This window comes from Pongo abelii, chromosome 4, assembly GCF_028885655.2.
Source record: "Pongo abelii isolate AG06213 chromosome 4, NHGRI_mPonAbe1-v2.0_pri, whole genome shotgun sequence".
In the NCBI taxonomy this organism is placed as follows: domain Eukaryota; kingdom Metazoa; phylum Chordata; class Mammalia; order Primates; family Hominidae; genus Pongo; species Pongo abelii.
The window spans coordinates 22,163,083-22,178,332 of NC_071989.2; the positions used below are offsets into that span (position 1 = coordinate 22,163,083).

The window sequence follows — 15,250 nt, forward strand, 5'->3', positions numbered from 1 at the left end:
TGAATTTAAAAAAAATACACACACACACACACGCACTCACGTAGATGTTTTATGTGGTGGCAAGGCCTGACATGCATCCTGTAAGGATGGAAAAATGAAAAGACAAGACTTGCCTCTCAATTCATTCAACAAATCACAGAATATTGCCATCTTGCTTAATGAGTGAGTTTGAAGAAGTGCCAAGTTCTCTATAATTACATGTGTTTAAGAGAAATTGAATATGTTAGAAGATGTCGGAGAGAGAATGATGTATAAGATAGAAGCATGCACTAGCTAATTCAAATTAAGGAACATATAAAAATATATTTTCTGTTTTTCCAAACTTTAAATGCTCTATAAGTGTTAAACAATATAAGTTGTCTATGTTAGGTATCCTTAACTTGTAGTATAAGACTACTTTGATTTTTATCACCTTGGGGTTCCTTTTGCCTAGAAAGCAAATTGAGCTGACGTGGCTCATATTAACTCCCTTTTTTAGGCAAAAATTAACTTCTATCTTAGAATGTAAACATTTGTACCAATCATTCCCCATTTCCCTCTCTACTTTCTCATATGTTGAAATACTTCTAATTATCTATATGATTTGGCAAATTCTTTCTAGATAAGATCTTAATTTTTTTTCCCTACTTGATTACACACTACTGTTATCCGGATAATCTTGATTCTCTACAGGTAACTCCTTTTCAAGCCAGACATGAAAGGAGAATTTTGAAACCTTTAAAAGAGATGAGATGTATTCCGTGCCTTTTAAGAACCCCTCACCTATCACAGCAGGCAAATATCTGGTTGTCAGGGAGACAGAGTAAGATAAAAGAATCCTGTACATACAGATTTTTTGCAACTGAAAACTTATAGCCTGTAGTGATCAAAGAACTAAAGAAAATTGTAAGAAAAATGCCACCATAGTATCCTAGGTGGACTTACTTCTTCGTGCCCCTGACCTTTAGGCAATCCCATTTTACAAAATGGTATATAGCTCAGAAAGGGCAAAGAGAATCAGCAGTGATCTCTCTCTAATTGACTTTACCTACACATCTGACTGACTACCCTCCATTTTTTTGGGGGAATGAACTTTAGTTTCACAATCAATAAAAATTCCAGCATTTGAAATAAATATAGAATAAATAGGATTACTTTCAGTGCCAGAAAATAAGAATCAATTCTATGATAGATATACATTATTGTGAGGTTGAACTAATTTATCTCTTGCACAATAAATAGAAAACTTTGTGGCATTGCTTGGAGCCCATTTAATGGTTATGAACCTCTTTAAAGGGAAGAAATGATTGACTAAAGAGAATTTAGTTGAGCAGTTTCTTTCTCTTTAGGTTGTTTCTATAAGGGAAGATTAGTGGCACCAGAATGTTCAGGAAAACAATTCATCTAATCGAGTTGTGCAGTAAGAACCGCCAACTATACAGAAATGAAATATGATATACTCAATTGCTCTTCAGAGACTCAAGGGAGGAATTGGGGAAGGGGGGAATTTTGCTTCTTTGTTTTTTGCCACTGAAGGAAATAAAAAATATTTTACCCCTAATATATTTCTCTGATGTATTTTGAAATGTCTGCCACAGGGCCAGAAAATATAAGTGGCCTTGCAAAGCTGTCTTTTGTGGGAGAAAAATTGCATCTGTAAAGAATTCCCATTAATGTAGGCAGGTCTTTTCTATGCCTTTCCCAGACCTAGGAGCCAATAAGAGCCTGACAATTTTAAAAGTCTGAAAATGAATAGCTATCATCTATTTTCTCTGAGGGAGGTTTCATTTACATAACAAGTGGCTTTGCTAGCCAAGCCACTTCCTTTCTCCCTCTCATAACCTTTCTTGCCACTAAATGTGATTTACCAAGACAACCTGGTTTTGTCCGTGTTCTGGGCCACCATTCTTTCTGTAACCTTAAGACGGTGATTAGATTCTGTAACTTATTGGGAAATTGGGTCTTCATTCTGAAGGCACCTGTGTATACACGTTAAATAATTTGTTTGCCTTTTCTCCTATTAATCAATCTGCCTCATGTCAGTAATTTTTCAGCAAACCTTTTGTGGCCCAAGAGCCTATATCTCCCACACTGAAAACACCTTGGCAAAGATTATGACAGTGAGGGAAGTCTAGCATGATGTACTCCATCTTGCTTCTAGCCTCACAGGCTGGCAATCTTGGCTCATTCCCCAGCATAGCCCAAGCTAACTATGGAATTTAGTTTATACTTTAACTTTGAACCAAGGATGATAGTAGTCCCTCCCTATAACTGATCCCCTCCTTGTTCCTGGGCCAAAACCACGTTTGCAAAACTAAAGAAAGGCCACAAGATTAGGATTATGATAGTGGCCTGAATTCTGCTAAAACATAGGTAGTTTCTATAATCTCTTACTGCTCAGAAATCATGTGAACAGAGGTCACAAGATTTGTAACTTCCCTAATTGCTCCTACAGATAACATCACTATTGCAGAATCTAAGATTGGTCTTTTGAAATGTTTTTCACTCTAACCCCACCCAGATTTGTGGCATATGACTCAACCAGTCCTATGGCTCCCTACCCAGAGACGGACTCAGCATGGGGGGACTATATTTTACATCCTTATGATGACATCCCCAACCAATCAGCAGCACCCATTTGCTAGTCTCTTGCCCACCTAACTATCCTTGGAAAACCTTAACCTCTGGGCCTTCAGGGAGACTGATCTGAGTAACAACTCTGTCTTCCACATGGCTAGCCTAGTGTCAGGTAAGCTCTTTACTGCAGTACCGTGGTCTTAGAGAATTGGTTTTGTCTGTGCAATGGGCAGGAAGAGCCCATTGGGCTATTACAGCACTACTTTCTCTGTTCTTACATTGCTGAAGTCCAGGTCACAAAAAACTAAATGAAATGTTAAGTGCCAAAAGGTTTCCTCATTTCAAAGGGAAATAAGCAATTTTTTGGCATAAATTGTAAGAGAATAGCTGCCTGGGCTCTTCCAGGGCTCCTCATGCTTTCAGATAATGTTGAGTGGAAATGCATAGCTATGGTTATAGATATTTTGAGGAATTTGAAAAAATGATAGCTGCAGCAGGCAGAATTCTAAGATGCTCCCAATATTCCTGCCCCCAATGACCTATACTCTGTGTGCAATGACTCTGCCATTCATTGTGTGAGAGGCCTGTGAATTAAATGACATCTCGCTCACATAAACTTATTAAGTTTTATGGAAAAATAAGTTGTGCAGATATAATTAGGGTCCCTAATCACTTGACACTGAGTTAATTAGGGAGATTTTACTTGAGAGGTGTGATCTAACCAGGAGACCCCTTAAAAGAAAGGGGTGATGCAGATGTTTTTCGCCCTGCCTTATAAGAAGTAAATTTGTCATTATAGGAGATTATGTGGCAAGTGGCAAGCGCTCAAGGGGTGCCTGTGGGAAATGAAACCTGATATTTGGCAAGAGCTAACAACATTGTCATAACAGTCACAAGGAAGCAGTGACTACCACAAAAACAAAGCAAATATACAACAATAATACAAAACAAACAGCCACAAGGAACTGGCTCTGCTAGGAACCACTAAGGTTACAAAAGACTCCAAGGCTCAGATTGCATCATAGCCCCCCAATCACGCCTTGATTTCCGCCCAAAAGGCCCTGAGCAAAGGAACCAGTTATGCCATATTATGACTCACTGTAGCTGTGGTTTTGTCCCTCTTTACTTTTTACTCTTCTGTATTACTTCAATTTTTATAGTAAGCCTATATTATTTTTACCAACACAGTAAAGCCATCACTTTTAGGAAAATATGTCCTTGAGTGATAAGGCTCTACACTCTCAATTATCTAGTAGGTCTTAATAGGCAATGGGAAGGAGTACTGTCAATGAACGCAAATGATCCAAGGATGTAGGCTTATCTGAAACAGACTAGATTCTTTCTAAGACAAGCAGTTAGAAAACAGATTTATGCCAGGCTGAACCAGGATGCACAGACACTAGGAGCAAGCTCTTATAAATAGGTTTATTACACTAGGTTGAACAATAAAGATAAGATGTTCAGAACAAGCATCATTTTAATGAAAAAACAGGTTTCCTAAACCTTAGTTTTATGATCAATATTGTAGTCAATTCTTGTCTGGGAAGAGATGTGGGAGAGTTTACGCATATCTCATCATCATTGACAAAAGGTTGCAACTCAATATTTTATATAAAAAAGCTTGTATTTGATGAACAAAAGTTGCCACTATATCAGGTGAGAATGTCCCTGTTACAAAGGGAAAAACAATGAAATGTAGTAAGTTTTGAAATGTAGATTTTAGTTTGGACAAAATTTCAACACCATTTGTTAGAAAATTAATAATTATAAGCTTATAAGAAAGATAGAATTAATAGGCAAAAAGTGTTTATAAACAAAAATATTTAAATGAAGAAACATCCATTTTATATAACTTAAAAATATTTGTAACAAAACTATTTATTAGAAATGCACTTAATTTTTCTGTGGACAAGTTGTTACTATAGTGTTTTGCAACTCTGCAAAATTTTCATAGTTTTAACAAATTATCTTAAGAATCATGGTCATTATAGTAATGCCTGTATTTTAGTGGCAATTTTTGGAATAAATTTAGTAACCAAGATTAAAAAACAAACAAACAATACAAAACAAAAAAGAATTGCAAGAAACTCTAGTGCTTCTAGACATAGGTTTTTAGTGATATTTCCCCAAAAACTTACAGAGGGTTTCATCACATATTATAAATGCTGAAATAAAATATATGTGTCATACACACATACAGTATAAATCGTGACTATTGGGGAGGCCAATTATCTTTTCTAACATGCATTGTTGTACACAATAATTGGAAGTATACTCTTTCTAAACATATACTACGATTTACAGCAAGCTGTGTGACTTTGAAAAATCATCTTCCTTCTTTGAGCTTCAGGTTTCCTATTTGCAGAATCAGTAAAACATATTTTTCTAAATTATTTGCAAAAAGTTCCAAACTTTACATGCTATATGAGTAAAAAGAAAAATAATGCATCAGAAATGAAAACAGTAAACCAACAGAAGATATTTGTTCTTTTAGTTGACAACAATTTTAAACATCTTACATATTTCAGGCATTTCCTTTACTGATGGGGAAATAAACACAGATATGGAAAAGTGCCTCCACGGGCTGAAAATATAGTAGGAGGAATCAGTTGTATTTTCAATATGAGAACCACGTAAGTATCATAGATGCTTTGACAGAAATGTTGACATCTGGGGACAAAATAAAGGAGTGATCAACTTTGCCTGAGGGACTCTAGGAGGCCTTTGTTGAGAAGCAACGGAGAAAAAAATGTTAAAGAACATATAAGAATTCATGAAGATACTTATATAGGACAGGGAGTTCTATGCAGAAGGAGGAGAACCACAATACCATTGGTAGACATCGCAATGAATTTGCTGTACTTTGAATGTAGCTTGTGCATATGAGCATGCACGTATATGTGTGTGTGTGCAGAAGATAGTAATAGAAAATGCACTCTTTGATCTTTATCTTTCTATCAATAGGACCAGAAACTGATTTAAGTAAGATGAACATGTTTCTATCTAAATGTCTAAATAGATTTCTTTCATTCCCCCATGAATAAAAAGATTAGTTGGAGGAAAATAACATGTGAGGCTGGGAAAATAGCCATTGCAGCGGCAAAAAGGAGTCAGGAAGAGTATTTTATGGCAAATTTATAGGTGGAGAAAGGAAAATTTTAACCTGAGTTCTGGAAAAATCAGCAACTAACCTTTGTGCCCTATTTGGCAAGGGGACGTCAATAGGAATGGAAGAGGCGTTAGAAAAATCATAGATTTTTGCTTTAAGAAACTGGAAAGGAGAAAACATGAGCAGTCAGACTTTTGTTGGGAGCAAAGAAAGAACTCAGCTTTAGACAGTGAGTTTGAAAAGTCTATAGCATGTGCAGTTAGAACTGTCTACAAGACTGTAGAAAAATCTGCAGTGGTTACGTTGATTTGGGGCTAAGTTATAGTTGATGAGACTTTAGGGAAACTAGGTAAGGCATTACGAAAGAAGGTGAAGACAAATATTTAGAAAAACAGAAACATAATATTTATAGAAATAACAGCATTCACGTGTTTTTTCTTTAATTAGGTACATTAGTGTGGCTAAAGATAGCATTATCTTAAAATGAAACTGAGGCATATATGTTTGGCTATGTAAAAAATTCCGAATTTTATTATCATTTTGTTCTTAAGAGTTATTCAAAAATTAACCACATGATGGTGCTATGCTACCAAATCATATGACGTGAACTCATTTGTTAAGCGTGAAAAAAGAAAAAGAGTTTTACTGATTAACGGGTAAGTATATATGCTCAGTGGGACCAACTGGCACCTTAGCCTATTTGTTAAAAGGCTCCTTGTGAAGAGTAATATCATTTATCTCATATGTTTTTAAGGAAAAAGGAAAATTCTGCTTTGGATTTTATGTGATCACACAGTTATGTTAATTTGAAACAAACTAATATTGCTAGGTAACATCAAAATGTTAAGCGCTGTTTTTAATTCCAAAAAAGCTTTACTTTTAAAAAATAAATAGGAAATCACTTCACTCTTCATTTTAAACAGTTTCTAAGACAAGCTTTTGTAGAAATGGTAGAGAACTGTTTGAAAAATTATACAGGATATTAAATTATTATTTTGGATAACTTAAGTATTCACTTAATTATTTTAATTATTTAAATTTTGCAATCACTTTGGAGAAAATTCAAGTGCTTCTATAACCATATTTAGATTTTGAGTCCTTGAAAACTTTTAATGCATGTAACTTACTATTCATATTTATATATAAGAAGTATATATTTTATTCCCATTTATTCAGTAGCAAAAAAACACTAGTGACTAAACACAAATTTCATTTAGGTTTTCACTAAGAATGAAGTCATTGAATTTTAAAACTCTTATTCTGTCATTGTAAATGTAGCTCACCTCCTAATTTCTAGACAATTTGAATTTTTAAAAAACTTTATTCTGATTTTATTAGTGTTTTATTGCTATAATACCCAACACCATATAGGACAAGTTTTTTTTTTTGTTTTTTTTTTATAGTTTTCTCAGAGTGGTAGGATGTGAGGGTGGAATAAAAGCAGTTTTTATTTTGTTTTGTTTTGTTTTGTTTTGTTTTACCAATATCTTATGCCTTGGAGCAATTTATAAAGCTTCATAATGTTCTTCTGAATTCAAAGTGTCACAGTGAAATGGCATTCTGTCACAGGGCTCATAAAGTGAATCAAAGTTAAGGTTAATAAATAAAAATGCCTTTCTTCAGTCTTCTCAGTTCATCTAAACCTGACCATCATTTTTGTTTCCTCAAGCCCTCCCTCTATACAGGAAATAGACAGAGGAGAAAATAGTGAAAGAAAAGCAAATAAAAGATTTTGAAGATAAAACAGTAATAACAATATGTGCTTCAGATCATTAGCATTTTGATGTATTCTTAAGTGCATTAAAAAAAGAAAAACTCTGAAAACAAAGCATATCATGCCTCATTCCTCTATTGCAGCTCAAAATCTGTTAGCTAAAAAATTAAAATAACTGGTGTTTAAAAAGGACTACATATTCAAATGTAGAATATATATTTGGAACTTTCTAAATGCATTTAGTATACTTAAAATGTAATTTCTCTATGAATCTGATTTTATATCAGAATTCTTGTATTGCAATATTGAAGAGAAAACCGTAACAAATAATTTAAGATCATTCTGGATCTGCAACACTACTGTTGATGTTTACATACACAGTTATTGAGATACACCTAATTCTTTAAGGATTCCTAATGATAATTGCAAGATAAAGTTTTCTGAGAACTTATTGAATGTATGCTTGAGTATAGTACTATTTTACAGTCTTTACCCAAAAGCATTCTGTATTTAAAAAATTGTTCTAGTGTTTCAATTGATTTTGAATTTTTAGGGGCTTTATTCAATAAGATATTTTCTCATATTTTTATCAAGTCATACTATCATGTTTAATTGAGTAACGTATCTATGTACATGTGCGTGTACAAACACAATACACAATACAATATATACAATAGATAGGTGGATAGTTTTTAAGTTTCATTACAAAAATGTCCTCCTGAGTTATTTTTCAAAGATTCAATAGATGTAGGGTGCAGGCTACAATTTTCTTTCTAATAGAACACTAGGTTAGCACAGGGGATTGCCTCTAGTGGATCCGTATTTAGAGATGAAAGCAAATTACAACACAGAAAGAAAATCCATGTGTTTTATTAAGTTCCGAAGTCCTCAATTGCTTGGTGTAATTTACCAGATGATGATAATATTTGTACAAATATGTTTTGGCTGTTCCTTTAAAATTTATTTAGAATCTCACAATCTCTCACCATCTCTGTTGCTATACCATCACGTTCCACATTTCTATCTGTTTCCCGGCTTACTTCTATGGTCTCTTAACTGAGCTATTGCTCTCATTATTTCCTAGTTATTATTCTCTTAAGACAACCAGAGTCACTTGGGTCTACAAGAGTAAGGTGAGGCCAGGTGTGGTGGCGCATGCCTGTAATCCCAGCACTTTGAGAGGCCAAGGCGGGTGGATCACCTGAGGTCAGGAGTTCAAGACCAGCCTGACCAACATGGTGAAACCCCATCTCTACTAAAAATACAAAAACTTAGCCAGGCGTGTTGGCAGGCACCTGTAATCCCAGCTACTTGGGAGGCTGAGGCAGGAGAATCGCTTGAACCCGGGAGACAGAGGTTGCAGTGAGCCGAGATCCCTCCATTGCACTCCAGCCTGGGCAACAAGAGCAAAACTCCCTATCAAAAAAAAAAAAAAAAAACAAATAAATAAAAATAAATAAAAGAGTAAAAGTGATCTAGATCTACACTCACATGGGCTCTCTATATCGTGATCTGTTAATAATTCAAAATCTTTGCCTGGTCTACAAGGCTCTCCCTGGCAAGCCAGTCATCTCTGGCTAAGGCCCTCTTCCTTCACTGCATTCCAGCCCCACTGGCCTTCTTGCCTTGTATACTCCCAATTCAGAGATTTTGAAATTGCTGCTCAAACTCACATCACCCAAGTACCACACGGTCAGGTTTTTGCTCATATTCCCTTCTAATACAGAAGTCTTTTTTTTTTTAATTTTTCACCTCACTGTAGGATACCCTCCACCCTCCACATGCCTTTTACCCTTTCATCCTGCTTTAAGTCTTTCTAGCTTGAATTCATCACTGCTGAAAGTGATTTATAATTTGGTTGTTTATCTTCTGACGTCCTCAGTTGAATGGAAGCTGTATGAGTGCGGGGAGTGTGTCTGTTGAGTTCACTGCCCTATCTACATAGTGGAGTCTGGAAAACAGTGGCTGCTTCCAAAATACCTGTTGAATGAACTAGTGAAAGTTATGGACATTGAGCTTTACTTAGACAATGAATTTCAGGCCAGTAAAATGGACAACAATGATTCATCCACCACAGGAGAAAAGAGAAGAGTGTGTGTGTGTGTGTGTGTGTTTTTTTCTTATTTGCAGATATACTTTCAAGATTATCTACCCTACCTAAATCTATTTTAATAAAGGTATTATATAATTTTGCATATCTCAATTTTAATCCAGTTAAGAACTATAAAAATTCTAAATAAATTAAACACAATAAATACACAAAATAAATAACATGACTTATTCTCTGTAGATCTTTCATAATGAAAAAGGCAGATATGTTCTTGTTGCTTTCATGATAGTTGAACTTATATAACTGAATGATTACTTTCAAAGATTAATATGTTTTGATATAATAAGATAAAGGACTATTATTAAACCACACCTTTTTCAATTGTGTTAAAAATAAATAAGAATGACATACATTTTTCTAGATTGACATCTAGACATTGATTACTTATTGGTATACAAGGTAAATATGTGTAAATAAAAATGAAAATATAAACATAAAACTATGTGTGTGAATATAAAATATAGTTATAATAATTAAATATAAATAAGTTTACAAACAAGTATATATAATATATATCTAGAATTGAATCTTTTGTACCTTAATTTTACTTTGGAAGTATACTTAATTTTATATTTAAATATTATGACTTCTTAATTTAAAACATTTTTTATATTATTAATGATTTTTATTTGTTCCATTTGAATAGATATTTGTAGCCCATTTAAATGCGATTTATTTGTTGGAGACTTTCTTAGGGAAAAAATTAAGTGAGAAGACTTTACATTGATTTGGGACTGAAAGAAAAAGAGAAAAACAAACTAAATAACAATAAAGGAGTAAAGTTGATAAGAATTTGACATATTTTTCTAAGTGTACTTTGCAAATTTAACATAAATGCTTAATTTAATAGAGTGGGATCATGTGGGTTAATTTCTAGACTAAGCATAATTTTTTCACAATATTAGAAATAAAACTATGATAATCTATTTGAAAAATGTGTTTCTTTTTAAGAGTATTTTCATTACCAAATATATTGCTTCCTTGTTAAAATTCAGAGTTCCTGAGCAAATATGTGAGGGGCAGACTGATTAATGGAACTAAATACAAAGTATTTATTCTGGTTAAAATAATTACAATGAGTAAATGAGTATTGTATACTGCAGTTTGGGGTATATTCTTCAAAATTCTTCAAAATAGAGTGTGTTTTGTAGAAGGGGAGGAAATGGCTGAACTAAATGAGCTTCACTTTTCTGCTTTTATTTTGTTATTGGAAATTCCTATCATTTGCCTCATTATTATGGAAAAAATCTGCACACCTTAAATGCCATTATAATTTTTCTTTCTCACATTAACAGGCTCCTTCATGTCACCACCCAACAAAAGACAAAACTACATACACTGTAAATAATAATTTCTTCCTAATATTTCAACTAACTTTGCCCTCTGCAATCCTCTTTGGCTCTAATCCGTATGTCATCACTAAACAGCTTCCCAGCACAGTCTGTCTTTCTCTCTCTCTCTGTTTCTTGGTAATTCTTTTTTACTTCCCTCCTTATAGCTCTCTCATGTCCATTACTGGCCTTTCAAATTTCTTCTACTTCTCAGGTGATTAGAGCTTACACACATCAGTATGCCTCCACTATAATATCAACCAACATTGTGGTGAATTAGATATTTATATCTTCAGAAGAGCCATAAAAAGGCTCAATATCAAGACTGGTGGGGTTAGAGTTACTTCTCGATCTTGTTTTTAAATTAATCTTTTCTCTATATTTATAGTAATAAAAAATTAGGTTACAATTAAACTCTGGTAAGAATCTTTTTTAAATGATGTCATCAAATTATCAGGCCTAACTGTTCAACATAAAATATGCAATAGTTGAATCACAGAATAATAGCACCTGTAGAAGTAAATACTCAGCATCACTAGGTCTTTTTTTTTTTTTTTAATTTACAATAGAGTTGATTCTTGAGCAACACAGGTTTGAACTGTGCAGGGCCACTTATATGTGGATTTTCCTCTGCCTCTGCCATCCCTGAGTCAGCAATACCAGCCCCTCCTCTTCCTCCTTCTCTTCAGCCTACTCAATGTGAAGATGATGAGGATAAAGACCTTTATGATGATCCACTAACACTTAACAAATAGTAAATATATTTCCTTTTCCTTATGATTTTCTTAAGAACATTTTCTCCTCTCTAGCTTACTTTATTGTAAGAATACAGTATATACGGCCGGGTGTGGTGGCTTACGCCTGTAACCCAGCACTTTGGGAGGCCAAGGCGGGTAGATCACGAGGTCAGGAGTTCGAGACCAGCCAGACCAACATGGTGAAATCCCGTCTCTACTAAAAATACAAAAACTAGCCAGGCGTGGTGGTGCACATCTGTAATCCCAGCTATTCAGGAGTCTGAGGCAGGAGAGTCCCTTGAAACCAGGATGCAGAGGTTGCAGTGAGCCAACATCTCACCACTGCACTCCACCAGCCTGGGTGATGGAGCGTGACTCCATCTCACAAAAAAAAAAAAAAAAAAAAAAGAATACAGTATATACTATGTATAACATACAAAATATGTGTCAAATGTTTATGTGATTGGCAAAGCTTCTGGTCAAGAGTAACCTACTAGTACTGAAATTTTGGAGGATCCAAAAGATACATGCAGATTTTTGACTGCATGGAGTATCAGTACCCCAACTCCCACATTGTTCAAGGGTCAACTCTATTGCTAATTGAAGGAAAATTAAAATTACTTGTCATTTTCAATATTTATTTTTATCTTCTTTAATTATTATTTAGTACTCAACTGTCCAAACATTTGTCTATGTTAGTCTATATACCTTTTTCAATTTGATGACTCCCTCTTGTGTGTCCTCATCTGTGACGATGTCAAACAAATTTCCCCCATCTCCTGGAACAATATTGTATTCAATTTCTGCATTTTGTCCAAAATCAGGATCCACAGCTCTTATTCTTCCAATAGCTGAGCCAATAGGGGAAGACTCAGGAACTTTCAGGTGGAAGATGCCTGATAAGACATATAAAATTCGTATTGACAGTGGGGTTAGTAAGAGATGTAGTAAGATTACAAGGCTTGAAAAATAGAGTCTACTGAAAGTAAATCACATTTAGAACATTATAGTGCAAAATGAAAAGGCAATTTGCTGTCAAGTTAAGGATTATGATTAGGAGTAATAACTTCACTTTTCAATATGTGCTGCTCTAGAATCTTAATTGGGCATTATAAATAGTAGAGAATGCTAAAGTTAAATTATTAGCAGGACTTGTTTTACACACTTATATGGCATAAAAGTGTACCACATATCAAATGGGTGGGTGGGACTATTCATGAAATTAATTGGTACTAATACTACAGGTTGCAAGACATAGGTAAAAAGTTATAGATACTACAGGTTGCAAGACATAGATAAAAAGTTATAGATACTTAAACGATAGATAGATAGACAGATAGATATAGAAAGTTGAGGTTATATTTCCTAAAACTAATGATTTCAATAAGTATACATCATTAAACTAAAAATAACCTGTAAAATGATAATCTGTATAGTTAATCAAAATTCTAGTCGATGATATATTGAAATATAGTCTATTATAGACTAAGATTCAGCTTATATTTAGTAAATTTTAATTTGTCACCTTTCTATATACTTTTACTGATATTTTAAAAATCATAAAGTTCTGTCTCCTGAAGTTTTTTTAATAGCATTAAGAAAGAAAAAAAGTAAAATGCTTATTTTTACCACCAGGTGGAGCATTTATATTACTATGAAATTTATACTGAATCAGCAAAACTTAGATAAAACATTTCAGAATCATGGAAAATTGCAATACTCTACAAAAAAATAAAAAAACATAGACATTATTTTAAGGTTTTGTAGAATTTTTAAAAGTCTGACACACAAGAAAGATATAATGCATGCTCTTTTACTGACATTTCATTAAAGCAAATATTAATGGGCTTAACAACAGTCTGTTCAAATTAAAATGAGGAAAGGAAATGAGAGAAAAGAAAAATTAGGAAACAAAACTAAACACAAAAATCTAAAGTTTCCATTTTGATATTGGAGTTCCACTTTCAATTTCTCTTACTGGATTTAGAATGGCTCTTTCCCATGGGTAAATCAGCCATGGTGATTCATTCATTTTAGAATTTTAGTTACATTTATGGAAAATAAATTAAGAAGTTACTATAAATGTCTGTTGCATAGGGAAGTTCATTTAAAAATCATGTTACAGTATTACAGTTATTTTCTCCAGGAAGGTGTGAGAAAAAAATCAATCACATCTTGTAGAGATTCTGCCAGATATTTTCTTTTTGATTTCCAATTATTTTTTGAGGTCCTGTAGTTCTTTCACAATCAGTTTCAAAACTTGGTAATTTTATTAGCATGGGCAGCAGTTAAATCTCCCTTCTTCCCTCCTTCCCCCAGAAAATGATATCTACCATCTATCTTGAATATGCAGATCAGCCGTATTTAAATCCAACATATTATCTCCATGGAACGTATATGTGATTTGGTCTCAAGATAGCTAAATACTCAATTAAAGTTTGTTTTTTTTTACATATAAGACAAAATGATACTTTACAGTGGTCCATAAGAATTATATTTAAATAATTAGCTTAGTTAATTCATAGTATATCTGCCTTCAAAGAGGGTATGAGGAGTCTTTCTAAAAAATGCACTTAAAAGTTTAAATAAATAAAAAAATAAACATTATAGACCTACCAACAACAACAAAAAACTCCTTCCAAGTCACAATGCTAAAGTGTTACATAGATATTATGAAGAAATCTCAGTTAAGGAAAGTCACATTAATTGATCAAAGTAGTAACTTCTCATAGGCTAGGATTATTGTTTTATTTTTATTTCCTAAGCACTTAACATAGTAGCTGTCATTTAGGGATGCTTAATGTTTGCTGAACTTAAAGCAGTGATTGAACTGGAGGCAATCAAATCAAAGAAGAAAAACAAAAGAATGGGTTACATTGCATTCCTATTTTCTACCAGAAGGATAAAGCCAGATATTCAAGAGGAATCTATCTGATTTCAAATAGCCTTAATTACGTAAGCAGAATCTATCATGGCTTTTGGAACTACTTTTTTTACAGCATAAATATTTCTTAACAGATAAATTAAACCCTGATCCTAGTGAGGCACTCCTGAGGTATTAGGAAATATGAGGGTCCCTGAACTTCTGTTTAATGAGGCAAGAAAGCATGTGAAAAAGTTATTACAGTTGTACTAAACCTAAGGACAAATTCCAAAGAAAAAGGGCAAGGCACAGAACGTATAATTTTTCATTTTCCTTTTTTTCTTCTAAAACGCCCATTAAATGGAAATACGATTTATCAGAAACTGTGTTTGTATCTTTTGCCTCTTGTGTGATTGTGATGAAGTATCTGAGGAACATCAAAAACTTTCAATTCACAGTACGATTGGTCATAGTCCAAACTCGTGGCTCATAAATGAGTGTTAGAAATAGTCTAATTTTTTTTTTCTAATAAAAGAGAGAAATGGAGGTCGATGTTGAATAGTGTACTAGAAATCTTTCTTGATTAGGACATTTAATTTAGTAGGAAACTTAGGGGTAAGAAAATAACTGAACAAGTGTTCAGAGAGATAGGGAGCCGTCAAATATAGTGGATTTCAAACTTCAAATGTGGCCGGCAGTGGGAGTGGTAAGGGTGAAACAGTGAAAGTCATAAGGCGAGGAGGAGTATGAGAATTTTAGGAACACATGTGCATCTCACTTAAAGGGCTGGGGACGTTTCTGCTTATTCCATCCAATCCGTTCAATGAGAG

The 15,250-nt window shown here is 33.8% G+C and overlaps 1 protein-coding gene across 3 annotated transcripts in view; it reads right to left on the reverse strand.

Annotated features, from left to right (window-relative positions):
- CDH12 (cadherin 12) overlaps positions 1 to 15,250 on the reverse strand; it is a 1,137,115-nt gene that overhangs the window by 62,880 nt on the left and 1,058,985 nt on the right. For all 3 annotated transcript variants that reach the window (NM_001131676.1, XM_024246642.2, XM_054555034.2), the window contains 1 exon segment: positions 12,266 to 12,453. In NM_001131676.1, coding sequence (NP_001125148.1) covers positions 12,266 to 12,453 — 188 coding nt within the window.